General features: G+C 45.2%; 1 protein-coding gene and 1 long non-coding RNA gene across 3 annotated transcripts in view; one reads left to right on the plus strand and one right to left on the minus strand.

Moving 5' to 3' along the window:
* The window catches only part of LOC111093290, a 51,597-nt gene that overhangs the window by 24,693 nt on the left and 9,882 nt on the right, over positions 1–17,022 (minus strand). The gene's annotated exons all lie outside the window — the stretch shown is intronic.
* KNSTRN (kinetochore localized astrin (SPAG5) binding protein) lies at positions 5,761–16,555 on the plus strand. Of its 2 annotated transcripts, XM_038580053.1 has the most exons (9): positions 5,764–6,129; positions 6,318–6,412; positions 9,613–9,742; positions 10,664–10,711; positions 12,003–12,108; positions 12,325–12,418; positions 14,218–14,279; positions 15,035–15,109; positions 15,818–16,555. In XM_038580053.1, exons 1-9 carry the CDS (start codon positions 5,921–5,923, stop codon positions 15,947–15,949), a joined length of 951 nt encoding a protein of 316 aa, XP_038435981.1. In that variant the 5' UTR covers positions 5,764–5,920; the 3' UTR covers positions 15,950–16,555. The 2 variants fall into 2 exon arrangements, with proteins under 2 accessions (XP_038435982.1, XP_038435981.1); XM_038580054.1 differs by lacking the exon at positions 10,664–10,711 and having other exon boundaries at positions 5,761–6,129.

Here is a 17,022-nt window from a genome sequence, read left to right on the forward strand (position 1 = left end):
TGAACAGGATGCATATTAATCACATTTGTTTGAACTGAAAGATGGCACCAGACTTTTCTGATAGTCAATCTGGAGGGGCATCTGGGTGGCTCAGTCAGTTAAGCATCTGCCTTCGGCTCAAGTCATGATCCCAGAGTCCTGGGATCAAGCCTCACATCCAGCTCTTGGTTCCTCAGGGAGTTGGCTTTTCCCTTTCCCTCTGCCTGCCACTCGCCCTGTTTGTGCTCTCTCTCTGTCAAACAAATAAATAAAATCATAAGAAAGAAAGATAGAAAGAAAGAAGAAAGAGAGGAAGAAAGAAAAAGAAAGAAAGAAAGTCAATTAGGGGCAGTCTGGGTGGTTCAGTCAGTTGAGCATCTGACTCCTGATTTCTTCTGGGGTCATGAGCTCCTGGTCCTAGGATCAACCTGGTACAGCTCCATGCCCAGGCAGGAGTCTGCTTAAGATTCTCTCTCTCTCCCTTTCCTCTGCTCCTTTCCACTTCTCTTTCTCTCTCTCTCTCAAATAAATAAAGCTTTAAAAAAAAAAGACAATCTGATTTGGCTGTGGGTATAGAGGTCTATCCTATGGCTTTGCATGTAAGATACATGGTGGGCATTTTCCAAAAATGGAATGATTTAAATCTGCAGCTCCATGGTTTGAACAAAAATACATTCAAAGTACATATACAACTTCCACTTGCAGACAAGATGGAGTAGCAGGGACCAGATTTACCCTCCTTCCTGAAACAATCAACTAAACATAAAAACTATGAAATGACAGTTTTCAAGATGGTGGACATCAGATAACAAAGGACAGTGATCTCTGAGAGACAAGGAACAAATGAGGTAAGCCCTATGATTGCTTCAGCTTACTGCTTAAGAGAGTTTCTAGGACACACAGTGGGGGTGGGGGAGAACCCAAGCAGGGCCATGCAGACTCCCTGAACTGAAGAAGATAGCTCAGAGTTTGTGGCAACCCAAACTAAAGTGCTCAGAACAGACTGCTGGAGAGAAAAAAGGTGCATAGAGAATTCTGGAGATCTGTAAAGGGCCACCCTTGACTATTCAGCAGAGCATTACTCATCATGTAAATGTGAGGAAATTACTTGAGGTTAAGGAAAGAACCATCCAAAATGATTAGGGGGAATAGTAGCCAATATTCATAGAGGACTAGAATATTGTCTGTTCCCATCAGCCAGACTGGAAAACTTCATAATTTGTGGGGATTGGTTGGAGTTCTCAGAAGGGTCTTGCCTCAGTGGTGAGGACACACTAGTCCCAGTTTATTTATTTGTTTCTTACCCCTAATCTAAACACTGTTCATCCCACCTAATACATTTTAAAAGTAAGACCTGGAGGGATCAAACTGTTTCTAAGTAATGTAACTGCATCTCACAATAAGCCTCAAGAATGTTTACAGGAATACAAAAATAATCAGCATGCAAAAACATAAAAAGTCTAATAAAAAAATTACTAGTCATGCAAAGATGCAGAAAAATATGAACTACAGTGAGAAGGAAAACCAACCAACACCAACCCAGAACTGACACCTATGTAAGAATTAGCAGATAAAGACATTATTATAGCTGTATTCCATATGTTCATATAGCTAAGTAGAGACTTGGAAGATTTTTTTTTTAATATACAAATTTAACTTGCAGAGATGAAAACATATGTCTGAGATAAAAAACAAAATCACTGGATGGAATTAACAACAGTTTAGACACTGAAGAAAAAATATTAGTGAACTTGAAGACATGGCAATAGAAATTGTCCAAACTGAAACACCAAAAGAAAAGAATTTTAGAAATGAATAAAGAGGTACACAATATATAATAGGTAGAAAATGCATCCTTTACAAATATTTGAAACTATGAAAAAATATAGGCATCAACTAAAAATGGGCAAGAGGGTACACTGTTTTTGGTTCTTTAAATTATTTGTGGAGGTACATGAACAAAAAGATGATTTTGAAAATGCTACTCCAGCTTCCCCCTTTCTGTATGACTTTGCTTCTTTGATCACCCCCCTCCCACTGAAGCATCCTTTTTATCCTCTCATTCCAGTTAGCACATGTATCCACTAGTAGCTCCACCTTTGAGAAAACCCTTCCTTGACCCCCACAACCTACCTCCACAGTTACTGCCCAGTTGCTCTACTCCATTCACAAAGTTTCTAATGTCTACACCTGTCATCTTTGCTTCCTCAATTCTCATGGATGCTTTAACCCACTCCAGTGTGGCTTCCACTCAGACCTACCCCCTACACCAGAATTCCCTTTGCTGTATTTGCCAATGACTTATTTACCGGTTATTTTCAATAGTTTACCACTCCCTCCTTCAGCAGTTTACCACTTCTTCCTCCTTGGCTTCTAAAACACCACCCTTTTTTTGTTGTCTTCTCGCCTCTCTGGCACCTCTTTATCAGGTTTCTTGGCTGGCATCTCATCACTGCAACTTATAAATGCTGCTACCCCTATCCCTGGCTCTCTGTACACTCTGTACAATTCTTCCCTTGGTGATCTCATCCAATATCTTAGCTTTTTTTTTTTTTTTTAATACATCCATATACCCATGACTCCCAAGAGTATATCTCCAACCCAGAGTCCCCTCTGGGCTCAAAGCCTGTATTCCAAACTGACTATTTGACTGCTCCACATAAATGTCTGAGAGGCATTTCAAGTTTACCATGTTAAAACTAAGCTCTCAATCTCCCAGCAACAAAAATAGTGACTATCCACACAGTTATTCAAACCTAGGAATTCTCCTTAGATTTCCTTCTTGGGGTGCCTGGGTGGCTCAGTTGAGCACTCAACTCCGGGTTACAGCTGGGGTCATGATCTCAAGGGTTGTGGGATCTGGTCCTGCTTGGGGCACCTTGATCAGCAGAGAGTCCACTTGGCCATTCTCTCCCTTTGCCCTTCTCCCCATTTGTGCACTCTAACATACTCTAAAATAAATAATCTTTTAACAAAAAAAAAATTTTTTTTTACAAAATCTACGTACTCTAAAATAAATAATCTTTTTACAAAAATTTTTTTATAAAAATTTTCTGGGACACCTGGGTGGTTCAGTAAGTTTAACATCTCCCTTCAGCTCGGGTCATGAACCCAGGGTCCTGGGATCAAGCCCCAAGACTGGCTCCCTGCTCAGTGGGGAGCCTGCTTCTCCCTCTGGAGCCTGCTTCTCCCTCTCCCACTCCCCTTGCTTGTTGTCTCTCTCTCTGTGTCAAATAAATAAATAAAATCTTAAAAAAAATAATTCCTTCTCCCTTTCCCCTCCTCCCATATCCAGTCCAACATGGTCCTGAGATTCTACCTCAAAAAACTGTCTTAAGGGATCCCTGGATGGCGCAGCGGTTTAGCGCCTGCCTTTGGCCCAGGGCGCGATCCTGGAGACCCGAGATCGAATCCCACGTCGGGCTCCCGGTGCATGGAGCCTGCTTCTCCCTCTGCCTGTGTCTCTGCCTCTCTCTCTCTCTCTCTCTCTCTGTGACTATCATAAAAAAAAAAAAAAAAAAAACTGTCTTAAATGTGTCTGCTTCTCTTCTATCTTTGTGGAGTCTAAATGGGGTGTCTGTCCAATCAGATGGGGGCCCCAAAATGTGGGGCAATCAGGTGAAAGCTGGTGGCATGGGTGGTGGAAGGATCCATCTGAGGCAGAACAAAAGAGATAGACGTTTATTAAATATAATGCAAGGGAGCCACAGGCAGGAGAGCAGAGGAGAGGTTGTCGGCTGGCCGGCCGCAGTGGGCAGGGGTTGTCTTTAAAGGATAAGAAAAGAGGCATGACGAGTACTGAAGCTTCCCTTTTTCAGTAACTGCCTAGTTGTAAGTAGCCCATTGGTCAGTTAGGGTCTATGGAGATTTCCAGGTGGGTCACCTGATGGGTCCATCTGTATTCAGCCGGATGGTGTGGCCTGTTTCTGCATGTCATTGCTCAAGCTTGTTTGCCTAAAAGTGGCCTCTACACTCTAAGCACTCTCATAGCCAAGCGACCATCATCTCTAATGTGTAGCCTCTCAGTATCTCCCAGTAGCCTTCCAACTATCTCCCTAGTTTTGCCCCTACCCCTCCTTAATCTATTTTCCATGAATTAGTCAGAGTGAGCTTCTTAAAATATAAATTGAATAACACTCTCCTGCTCTAGAATTCCAATGACTTCCCACTACTCTTGAGATAAAATCTAATCCCTTCATCTTTGGCCTTCCAACCTTGCCTCATCTCCAGCTTTATCTGTACCACTTTCCTCCCACCTTTCATTCTCAGCTAGTCATTCCTGCTTTGGGACTTTGCATTTTCTCTCTCTCCTCCATTGTTTATCTGATTAACTCCCACTCATCTTTTCTTTATTTAAGGATTGTATGTATTTATTTGAGAGAGAGAGCTTGGGAGAGCAAGCACTGGGGAGGGGTAGAGGGAGAAGCAGGCTTCCTACTGAGCAGGGATGTGGGAATCGATCCCAGGACCCTGGGACCAAGACCCCAGCTGAAGGTAACTGAGCCATCCAGGCACCCCAAACTCCCACTTATCTTTTATTAATCAAACATCACCTTAGATATTTTCCCTAACTATCCAATTTCAACTAAATTTTCCCCGTTTTTCTGTCATAGCACAATTGTGCTTTTCCTTCATCGTTTTACTACAGTTGGTAAATACATATTTATTTGAGGGTTTTTTCCCATTTAATTGAGACGTAACTAATAAGTTTGTGTGGTTGTTTACATTTCCTAGATTGTAAATTCCAGGAGGGAAGAGGCAAAGTCTGTCCGATATTTATTGCCCCTCCCCCAATCCTTCCTCTTGTAGGAGTGGTCTGGCACAGGGCAGGTGCTCAATAACTATTGAGTGAAATGAAGGAGTGCATTAAGTGCTTGAGTACCCTTGCTCTATTCTCTAGTAGCAGCTCTGAATCTCTGCTTAAAATCTGGATTAAGTGCTGGTGCACCTGACTGGCTCAGCTGGTAGAATGTGGGACTCCATCTCCCAGTTGTAAATCCAAGCCCCTCCTAGGTCACAAAGCTTACATTAAAAAATAATAAGGGCACCTGGGTGGCTCAGTGGTTGAGTGGTTGCCTTTGGCTCAGGTCCTGATCCCTGAGTTCTGGTATTAGTCCTGCATTGGGCTCTTTAAATCTTTAAAAAAATCTTTTTAAAAATTAAATAAATAAAAATAAAATCTGGGTGTTACTAAAGTTAGGACTGGGGTGCCTGGCTGGCTCAGTCAGCCAGTTATGCCTCTGACTGATTTTCAGCTCAGGTCATGATCCCAGGGTGGTGGCATCAAGCCCCGCCTAGGGCTCCGTGCTCATGTAGGACTGAGCTGGATATTCTCCCTCCGTCTCTCCCCTTCTCCCTGCTCACACGCTTTCTGTCTCCATCTCAAATAAATGCATCTTTAAAGTCAGGACTGAGGGTAGGTGTGACGGGTATTTCGACCCTTTTATTTTTTTGAAGACTTTATTTATTCATTCATGAGAGACTCAGATAGAGAGAGGTAGAGGGAGAAGCAGACTCCACGCAGGGAGCCCGATGTGGGACTCGATCTCGGGACTCCCGGATCAGGCCCTGGGCCGAAGGCAGGCGCTAAACTGCTGAGCCACCCAGGCATCCCTATTTTGACCCTTTTAAAACCTCACTTGCTCCTCTCCACATGCCCATCTAAATACTCTTATGCTCTTGCCAATCAAGCATCATGCAAAATCCCTGACAATCACAGACCAAATAAAGAGGATTGTGACATAGACTCTAAACGTGACTGCGTGTGTGTCTCAAGCCCGGAATATGACTCATATTCTGGCTCATATGAGCCAGAATATGGCTCATAGCTCCTTTCAGACCAACAAGGTGCACCACTCCCCTCCCTGCCCAGACCTGGGGCCTCCGACACCCACAGCCTAGAAGCCCGGGCTTTCGCCTCGGCTCTGCTCTGCCGTACAGCATGGCAGCCCCTCAAGGCGTGGCCCACAGCACCACGCGCCGTACAACATGGCCGCCTACGGGGCGCGCTCAGAGTCCCCTCCCGCCCAATCACCGGAAGTTTCCATTTGAAAGCGCGGCGGCAGCCCGGGTAGCTGGTGCGGCAGTTACCGCGCAGCGTCCTTTGAACCAGGGCGACGAGGGCAGCGGCCAGGAGCTGCAGGCGCCTGGGTTCGGCTCCCCCGGGGCGAGGGACGGGCTGGATGTCGGGGGCGCGCGGGATGGACCGGGAATGGAGAATTTTCTTTCGCCCGACTTCTTCCCCGGGCCGGGACAGGCCAGGTCGCGCTCTCCGGGGCCCTCCGCCTACTCGGGCCCCCTGACCCACCAGAGGGTAACATTCACCTTGCACCTTCCAGGGCCCAGCCGTGCCGCCTCGTTACGATGACCAGCGTGGTTAAGACCATATACACCCTGCAGCCTCCCGCTGTGCAGAGCGGCGGCCTGCCGTCAGGTGGGTGCCCTCGCCGCCCTGCGGACCGGCCGGGGCGGTCAGGCTGGGGAGTACGAGGGCTCAGGTCGGGGGCCGGGAAAGGGGGGCGCCGGCAGGGGACGGGCATTCCATAGGCTCTGACAACCTGCTGACTCCCCTAGAACCGGGCTATCTATTTAGGTTTATGATGGGGGCTGGGGAAGGGCCCTGTGGAAGGATTTTAGACCTGCCCTCCCTCTTTCGTCCTCCCAAACCTAATCGTGCTGCATTCACTAATTAGATTCAAGTTGCTGATTGTTCCACAATATTATTTCCTCAAGTTAGGAATCCCTTTTTAAACAATTGCCCGTTTTATTTTCAGATCTGGGCTATCTGGAGGGACTGGGTTTGTTGTCAGGGAGAAGGGAGGAGAGTCATTTGAGAAGCCTCATTCTTAGAGAGAGGCACTACGGTTCGCACCGTGTCTCTCATAAGGTAAACTATATCAAAACATCAAAAAATGTTTGTTGGGTGAAGGGAGAGAGAGGGGCCAAGCTTAGCCACAGTTTTCCACAACCTTGGGAATAGAAATAGGATTAAAAGCAATATCTGATTGCTTTGCCATCTTGCTTTGTGTGTTACTGGGCTTGTGGTTGAAAGTAATCTCCTAGGCTCTGCGGTTATGGAGCTGCCTAATCTGGAGAGCAGAGCACAAAATAAGCTACAAACATCAGAACCTGTGTGGGAGTTTTTGAAGGAGCTATTTAAGACCCCTTCCCAGGGGACTCTTCCCAGGTGGTTGGTGCAGTAGCTGGATTGATCTGTGAAGTGAACAGGCTTTTCTCCAAAGGCTTATAGTTTTGTTTTTTAATCTTACCTGGCCTAAGAACATCTGGCACGGGAGCTGGGGCCAGGCCCCTTGCCCTCCCTTTGCCTTGGAAGGCATTGCCCTTCCTTGGGTGGAGAGTGATTGGCTCTCCCCAGCCAAGTTAGAAGTTTTTATCTCAGCTTTCTCTCTCTGTCCCAGCTTTATGATCATATATAATCTCAGTAGTTGAATATTTTAAGGCTGTCGCCCAGGTTTTTTTTTTTTTGACTATATAACATACATATGTAAAAAGAATTGAAAGTTAGAAAGTGTAGACCTTGACCAACCATCCAGTTCTCCTTAGCATTTCTTATTTCAAGAAGACAGTCTTTGTTAAATCCTAAGTTTTTCCTATAATGAAGTCCTTAGGCTCTAGCAAGTACAGATTATTAGAACTGATTCCAGTCAATGAAGAGGGGTAATGTTTTTTTAAGATTTTATTTATTTATTCATGAGAGAGAGAGAGAGAGAGAGAGAGAGAGAGAGAGAGAGAGAGAGAGGCAGAGACATAGGCAGAGGGAGAAGCAGGCTCCCTGTGGGGAGCCCAATGTGGGACTCCATCCCGGGACCTCAGGATCATGACCTGAGCCAAAGGCAGGCACACAACCACTGAGCCACCCAGGTGTCCCTTGAAGAAAGGTAATTTTAATCAACTTATTGTTAACACCTTCTCCTTGGGGTAGCCATGTATGACTTACTAATACTTGAAAGAGGAGGTAACTGTGTTCCCCCCAACATTATTTTTTACTTCAGACAGAGACCTGGGGTGCCTGGCTGGCTCACTTGGTAAAGCATGTGACTCCTAAACACCAGGTTGTGAGTTCAAGCCCTATGTTGGATGTGAGGCCTACTTTAAAAAATAAAATAAATAGATTAAAAAAAAAAAATGCTTACTTCAGACAGAGACCTCAAAAAGAACCCTTCCAATATTGCTTTGTGGGTAAGAGAACAGAAAAATAGGGTTTAAGTCCCCAGTGAGTGTACCTATAAATGAAACAATTTGTTAGCCTGAGAAATCATATTTATTCCAAACTGCTGTGTAGCTAAAGTCATCAGAATAAAATCTGTGTCAAATACAGATACAAAATTTCCTGATCCCTGTGATCCAGTCAATGCTTTGTACCGCATTTCTTCAATCTGATTTAATCATTCCAGCTCTTAGTTTAGGCCAAGCTGAAGGATGAACAAAGTGAACGTTTAAACTGGGAAACCCATGGGAGTGGTTTGGGGTGGCCAATGGAGGAGCGGTACATGACTCCAGAACAAGTTCCTTGAATTTGCCATGGAATATACATGGTAGAAAGACAGTGTGGTAGAGGGCTGGCATAAGGACTAGGGAAGAAGAGTGTCCTGGCAGGGCCATTTCTCAGCTTATCTGGCAGTTACCCTAGCAAGATCAAAACAGAATGCCAAATAGGGAAGCTCTGGACTTAATAACAAACAAATTAAAAGGGCTGGCAGTAAAGGCAATCAGCGTGGAAAAGGGAAAGAAAAAAAAAGGCAAGGAAAGAAGACTAGAGGAGATGATTTAGAAATGGTCTGCGAAGTAACCCGGGGAGCTGTGAAGCATTCCATTTACTCAACAAGTGGGTGCTGAACCGCTGTGACTCTGCCAGATACTCTGCGAGGCACTGGGGACACAAAGACATCTCTTAGGTATTTAGGGAGACTGTCCAGTCAAAATAACTTAACAGTTAAAAGAGGACCTGTGGGCAGCCCTGGTGGCTCAGCGGTTTAGTGCTGCCTTCAGCCTGGGGTGTGATCCTAGAGACCCGGATTGAGTCCCACGTCGGGCTCCCTGCATGGAGCCTGCTTCTCCCTCTGCATGTGTCTCTGCCTCTCTCTCTCTGTCATGAATGAATGAATGAATGAATGAATAAATAAAATCTTTAAAAAAAAAAAAAAACAGGAGAACCTTGCAGCAGCTTGAGTGCAGCCTTGGAAAGGGTGTGGAGTGCCTGGTGCCAGAATGCGAGGACCTTCGCCTGGTGGGTGGGTTCCGGTGGGTTCCAGTGGGTTCCGCTGCTGCTGAAGAAGGACTCCAGCTGGGTGCTGCCCTGCTGATGGCCATGCTGCCTCCCATTTAGCTCTCTGCTTGTACCAACATTCACTTTCCCACCTATACCCACCTGGCCATTCAGTTTTCTGAATCCTCAAGTTCTCAGCTATCCTCAAATATATTGCACCATCATTTTTGAAGAATTTTGGTTTCCATCTCCAATTAGGCTAGAAGCCGTGTTCTTCTGAATGAGTCTTCACAAACTGAGATGGGCCAGCGTGAAAGTACAGGGTTCTGACAACCCGGAACGGAACGGTTAGTTGCAGCAGTTGGGTCACAATGCTTGAGATTTCACCCACTTGTTTTCCTTTGCAGACACACAAACTCGAGCCACTTCTAAGAGCCTCTTACCTGTTAAATCCAAAGAAGTGGATGCTTCCAGATTTCATTCAGGAGGTTCAGAAAATGATGTTACAAAAATCGTCAAGCCAAGACGAGAGAATGGGTGAGAGATTGTTGGTATCCGAGGAGAACATCTTACTAGAAATTGCTCATTGTCAGGTTTAGAAAATAGGAGTCTTGAGAGCACAGGGCAGCCCGAGTCAGTTGTGTGTCAGAACCCTCTGTGTTGACCAGTTCTGAAGAGGCCTAGTGAGGGTCAAGATAACAGGGACTTTCTTCTCTCACCTCTTGCTCTGAGTGTGCAAATGGCAGTATTAAGGCCAAACACCAGCCCTACTTGGTGGTCAGGGTGGATGGGGCTGCCCGTTAGCTTAGATTGCCAGTCTGAGCGTAGTCCTGCCCAAGCTAGTGTGTGTCCCTCTACTCAGTTCCCTTGTGAGCCAGGTTGACATGAGATAGCCACACCATTGTGAGGAGCAGCAGGTCTGTCGGGTGGTTGAGGTGGGTCAGGAGTTGGAGTCCATTCCCTATTAAGCCTTTTTCAACAGTCCTAGGCTGAGACAAAAGGGCATAGGCTCTCAGAGCTTCTCAGGCTGTTTGCATTGTATGTAATCCCTGTTTTTTTCCTCAGAAGACCAGGCTCTTTGTTCTGCCTTGTTCATAACACACGTACAACAATGCTACAAGTGTCTGATTTCTTTGTTGTTGTTTTGTTTTTTAAAGATTTGATTAAAAAAAAAAAAGATTTGATTTATTCATGAAAGAGAGAGGGAGGCGGAGACATGGGCAGAGGGAGATGCAGGCTCCCTGCAGGGAGCCCGATGCATGACTCCGGGATCATGCCCTGAGCCATAGGCCTATGCTCAACCACTGAGCCACCCAGGCGCCCCTCTTTGTTGTTTTTTTTAAACATCATATTAGCTTCAGATGTACAACATAATGATTAGGTATTTGTATCTATGGCAAAATGATCACTGCAGTAAGACTAGTGAACATCCTGATTTCTTTGTTACTGCTTCTCTAGGCAGGTCAAAGCTGCAGACCCTGCCATCAGGAGGAACATCAGAAAGAGGTGAGCATCAAGGTGAATGAGAGTTGGCCACCATTTTAAGGTGGTGGATCTCAGTCCTGGTTGTGCCTCACACTCACTCGTGGGTTTGTTTCATGTGTTACAGTCTGGGTGCCACCCCAAGAAATCTGAGTGGAATTTTCAGGGGTGAGGCACAGCCAGGTTCGAGAACCACTGTCAGGGCAAGGATCAGTGATGCTCCCATCTTGAGAACCAGACAAGAGCTTTTTGGGCTCCATGCCAGGACCACTGTTAATTGGAAACCAAACCCAGCTTGGGGCCATCAATAGAATGTGAGCCTTCAGGTTAGGAGGCACTGTGTGGTCAGTGACTCTGAGATGGTGGTGGTTGTGGTGGTGGCAGAAATCCTGGGGAAGGATCCATCTCTGTTTGAGGCTAGCTTGGATGTTCTGTAGTTCTGAGGACAGAAATAATGCAAGCTGGAAAGTTTATAGAAATAGGTTCTAATCTCAAATCTATCATTTGGGCATGTGTTAAAAGATTGATTGATTTTAGAGAGCACGGGGGAGGAGCAGAGGGAGAAAGAATCTCAAGCAGACTCCTCGCTGAGCACGGAGCCCCAGTGGGGCTCAATCTCAGGACCCTGAGCTGAAATCAAGAGTCAGGCACTTTACCAACTGAGCCACCCAGGTACCCTCAGCATGCAACTTTTAATCTCCAGGTTCAAAGTTCAAGACCCACTTTGGGTGTAGAGATGACTTAAAAAATAAAATCTTAAAAAAAAAAAAAAGTCCTGAAGATAAAGTACTATTCAAGAAAGACTCTGAGGGCACTGAAAAGAAGGTTTAATATTGATGATGATAATGACTATTATTTATTAAGTATTTACTATGATGTGTCAATAGCTGTACTAAGAATTATACAGGTATTCTCTTATTTTTCACAATAGTGATATTATGCAATGTATTATCCTAATTCTAGAAATGAGGCAACAAAGCCTCAAAGAGGTTATGTGACTTACTGAGGGTCCTGTACCACTATATAATGAAGCCAAGATTTGAACCCCTGTGTGTATGACCCCACAAGTCATTTTCTTTTTTTTTTTTTTTTTTTAAAGATTGTATTTATTTATTCATAGACACAGAGAGAGAAAGGCAGAGACACAGACACAGCAGGTTCCATGCAGGGAGCCCGATGTGGGACTTGATCCCGGGTCACCAGGATCACACCCCAGGCTGCAGGCAGCGCCAAACCGCTGCGCCACCAGGGCTGCCCCCACAAGTCATTTTCTTAACACCTCCACCTCTTCTTATAAGCACACTTACCATTACAGCTACAAACCGCTGAGTAAGCAGAAATCAGAGGAAGAGCTCAAGGATAAGAATCAGCTCTTAGAGGCCGTCAACAAGCAGCTACACCAGAAGTTGACTGAAACTCAGGTAAGAGACCTGCCGGACCTCTGTCACCCCTGCACTAGGTAATGCGTGGAATCCCGAGGGATGGCCCCGTGGGTGGAAGAAGACTGTATTGCCTGGTGCCCGGAGGGAGGAAGAGAAGATGCCAGGCTTGGGCCATGGCAGTACAAGGAGCAAGGGCGGGAAAGACCACCCGTGCAGAGCGGGACCAGCCTGATTGTCTGCATGGCACCTCACTAGGGAGAACTGAAAGACCTGACTCAAAAGGTGGAGCTGCTGGAGAAGTTTCAGGATAACTGTTTGGCAATTTTGGAGAGCAAGGGCCTCAACCCAGGTAAGAGATGGGACACAGTTGCCTTTGGAGGAGGAGTCAGTGCACTTGCCATTTCCTGGGGTGATTGTGGACGGTGTGTCAGGATTCCAGCATCCCATTAGCTGACCGGTTTAGTGCAAGGGTTGCTTAGCACAGCCCTGAAGATTTGGAGGATCTTTTAGTTCTTTTTTTAAGATTTAATTTTACTATTTTTAAAAGATTTTATTTATCTGAGAGAGCAAAAGAGCACAAGCAGGGAGTGGGGAGAGGGAGAAGCAGACTCACCAGCTGAGCAGGGAGCCTGCCTGATGTGGAGCCCATGGGATCATGACCTCAGCCGAAGGCAGACACTTAACTGACTGAGCCGCCCAGGTGCCCCTAAGATTGATTGATTGATTTTTAAGATTTTATTTATTCATTCATAGACACAGAGAGGGAGGGACAGAGACACAGACAGAGGGAGAAGCAGGCTCCATGCAGGGAGCCCATGTGGGACTCGATCCTGGGTCTCCAGGATCACACCCCGGGCTGCAGGCGGCACCAAACCGCTGCGCCACCAGGGCTGCCCCCTAAGATTTATTTTTAAGTAATCTCTGCACCCAACCTGGGGCTCAAACTCACAACCTCAAGATCAAGAGTCACAAGCTCTACTGACTGAGCCAGCCAGGGGCCCCTGGAGGAGCTTTTCTTTGTTCCCTTGTGATGTTGACTTTAAGCAACAGAATTTCAGTTATTGTGGAGGGAGGATTATCTCCTATCTGAACATTTTATGCCATTCATTTGGTGCCACCAAGTATCATCTTGCAAATAGACCAGAAATCTTTTATTTCTTTCAAGGCAGAGAGCAAATACTAACTTTCCCAGATGGGAAAAGACAGATATGATATTGTTTCAAGGGCTCCTAAACCTGGTTCGTCAGCAGACTCATAATGGTTAAATGTGATTTCTATCCTGACCCTGTCCCTAGAGAGCAGAGTTTGTAGCAAAGGGAGGAGTAGAAGAAGTAATTGCCCAAAGACTGTACAAGAGCTTCAGAATGAGGTGAGGAGCCTGAAAATACCCAGGAAGGAACCCAGGCCTCTTTGAATTCAGAAACACTGACTTCGAATGCTGCTGATTAACCTGTGATTTTAGGATATATTCTTTATAGTCACCATATACGTTTTTGTATGATTTTAATTTACAATGCATATGCACTAATTTTACCAAAAATAACTTTTTTAAGCCCAAAAGCTTTAAAAAGTTTTTTGTCGGGCTTCTGGGTTGTTCATTTGGTTAAGCGTCAGACTCTTGATTTGGCTCAGCTCATGATCTCAGGTTGGTGGGATTGAACCGTGTCTCAGGCTCCTGGGGTCAAGCCCCGTGTTAGGCTCCATGTTTAGCAGGGAGTCTGCTTAAGGTTCTCCCTCTCCTTCTCCCTCTGCCCCTCACCTCACTCCACATGTACACGTGCTCTCTCTCCTCTCTAAAATTAAATAAATGTTTAAAAAACTTTAAAAAATAAAAATAATTGTTTGTATTATAAACAAACCCAAAAAGTCCAACCTATACATTTCCTTTGGACACATTTCCTGCTAAGCTAAAGAGAAAGCAGAATGAACTTTTGACCGTATCCAAAGCTAGAGAGGAGGGAGGTAAAATAAAGCTCTGAGGGAAGGTGTAGGTGCCCCTGCCAAGGTGAAAACTTAGGAGAAAGTCAGGGACCAGACTCTTTGAGAAGTTTCCCTCATAAATATTCCTGTTCTTGTCTTTGGAGAGGTTTTTAGTTTTTGTCTTAGGTGCAGTTCCCTAAGCAAGGCTGACTTTGTCATTTGCATCAGTTTTAGGCAGTGAGACCTCAGCATCACAGCAAGAAGCCACCACGGATCATACAGACTCTATGGTGAGGGTGTGGGTGTGAGTGGGGGAGAGCTAAGTGACCATGGGGCTCTGCCCAACCAAGGTCTCTGCCATGTGCTCAGCAAAGTCCAGGAAGCAGCCTTTGTTTTCCATGATAGTGGGAGAAAGCAGTGGATGTGTACTCAAAATAGCATACTTTACTTGGAAGGCGACTTTGTGCTTACAGATATGAGTGGGTCTCAGTTAAAAATATGCTACGTTAAGACACATGATAAGATGGACCTGTATAGAGAACTTTCTGGCTTTTCAGTTCTCTACCAAATTTCTCCCCTTGCCCATTTACTGAGAACCGCACGATGGAAAGATCCAGCCTGAATTAAATTCAGCTTCTCTTTGGTTCGCTCCCCAAAGTGGGAAGGTAGTTGTTTGATATTGTCTTTGAGCTTTTATGGCCTCTTCCCCAGAAAGGTCAGTTGTCATCTTAGGATCCTAGACTAACTATGGAAGCCCTCCTCTGACCCCACAGGCTAGCAGTCACCTCTTCGATGGCTGCTTTGCCCACATTGCCTATGTAACTAGAGCACATGCATGTGGGGTGGTCTGTCCATCCTGTGGACTCCAGGGGTGCCTAGTAGCCCAGCACGTGTGGGATGCTCAGTGAACGCCTGACTGAACAGAAGGGTTGTTGGTGATCATCTAATTAACATTTGTTTCTTATGAAGAAGTTAGGTTAGTTTATATGAGGAAAGTTTTCACATATCTGTAAAGATTTGTTACTGTGTTGTACTTTACTCTCAGTTGCTGTTAGAAACATTGCAAGATGAGCTGAAGCTTTTTAATGAAACAGCCAAAAAGCAGATGGAGGAGTTACAGGTGAGAGGCAGACGTCATCCTGAGGCAGGATAACCATTTCCTGCCACAGGGGGCGGGTCTCTGGAGGACTTTTTCTTAACCAATTTATTTCTTTTTGATAAACTACTTTGTAATAATAGATTTATGGGAGCATTACAAAGATAATGGAGTTCAGTGCCCTTAATATTAACATCATGCACTATTGTAGTCTATTTGTCAAAATTAAAAAACCAACATGGATGCATTACTATTAACTAAATTCCCAGACTTCAGTTGATTACTGATTTTCTGTTCCAAAGACTCACCTCTACAGAGCTTGAGGCAATATGCAAAACGCTAAATTGCTCAAAGTAGGAGGTGGGCGTGTGTGTGTGTGTGTGTGTGTGTGTGTGTGTGTAAGCTATGCTTTGGAAACCTGATATCTCAAGGAAACCTATAATAGGAAACTGGATTCTTGAGTCTGGACTGCTTTCGATTGCTTGGAAGAATCATGGGACAGGGCACGGAATCCTAGAGAATTTCATGGCTCCTGTTTAGATATAGGAGTTTGTAGTAGAGACCATTCCTAAACCCAGCACAGATGAACAGATCTAAGATAGAAAATCTCACGTCTGTTGGCATTCAAGTAGTCTTTCTCAAGGGAAGAGAAGCATAATGTCCTGAAATGGTGTTGCCTTTCATGTGAATCAAAGTTTTGTGGGTGTTCTTTTTGAATGTCTTTCCATGCAGGCCTTAAAAGTAAAGTTGAAGATTAAAGAAGAAGAGAGGGCCCGGTTCCTAGAACAGCAGACATTATGTAACAGTCAAGTAAATGATTTTACAGCAGCCCTAGAGGAAATGGAGCAGCTATTAGAAATGTGATAAAAAGCAAGTGACCAGATGGCTCCCCCAGGGGAAGCCACTTAGGACATCTGCTTCTTGGCCATGACCTTCTAGGACTCACCATCCCCAGAATGGAAACATTTTCTGCGTAGGATTAAGGACAGTTTAGGCAAGCGTGCGCCACCCTTAGACTGGTGGGCTCTCCTGAACCTCACACATACATTATCGAGGCTGGCAAGAGGGGCCCCCAAAAGCTTGGATCAGCCTTCTAGGCCACAAAGCAGCATGCCATTAGAATCAGGAGACTAAACCAACGCCAGCCAGAGGATCCCAAAGGTCATGTTCAGATGTGTAAGAAGAAAACCTTAATTGTACAGTGGAGCACAGAGGCTCTACAGGAGACATCACTGAGAAGCCATGCTGTCCCCTTGAACTTGGAACACATTCTGTCTCATCCTGGTTGGGCTCTATACCTCATTGTAAATTAATGAACAAGAAGTTACTTGAAATGGCTTAATAAATGGGGGTGAAGGTATAGATAGCAATAACACCTACCTGAAATAATACACCTTGGAGCTTTTAATCTAAATCACTTTTTTTTAAGTGCTACTTGTAAAATAAATATTTCTGTAACTATCCTGACTATAACATTAAGAAATGAAAATAAGCCTTTTAACTGAAAAATATCCATTGAACGCTCTTGACCTGATCTAGTTGAGAAGTTCAAAACCTCAATCTAACCCAGAATTTTTTCTTCTACTTAAGTTCTCTGTCACCAGCCCTGCTGTCTTCCAGGAGCAGTAGCTGGTCTTCTGAGGTTGTCCCCTATTGACAGCAGTGGGTGCCAGACTCCACCCCCCAGGCGTGTGTCACTAGCTGCCTGTGTCCTCCCTATATTCTTGAGCCTGGTTTTCTGCTGCAATGTGCACAGCCAATCCTGGCCCATGTCCTAGGTCAGCTGAAGTCCATGGCAGGCTTCCCCTCAGCTTTACCAAAGGCATGGCTCTGTTTCATTTCTTCGTTCATCCAGGCAGACTTTGGCTATCTTCCCTTTTTTTTTTTTTAAGGTTTTTATTTATTCATGAGAGAGAGAGAGAGAGAGGCAGAGACCT

Source organism: Canis lupus, chromosome 30, assembly GCF_011100685.1.
Source record: "Canis lupus familiaris isolate Mischka breed German Shepherd chromosome 30, alternate assembly UU_Cfam_GSD_1.0, whole genome shotgun sequence".
Taxonomy (NCBI): domain Eukaryota; kingdom Metazoa; phylum Chordata; class Mammalia; order Carnivora; family Canidae; genus Canis; species Canis lupus.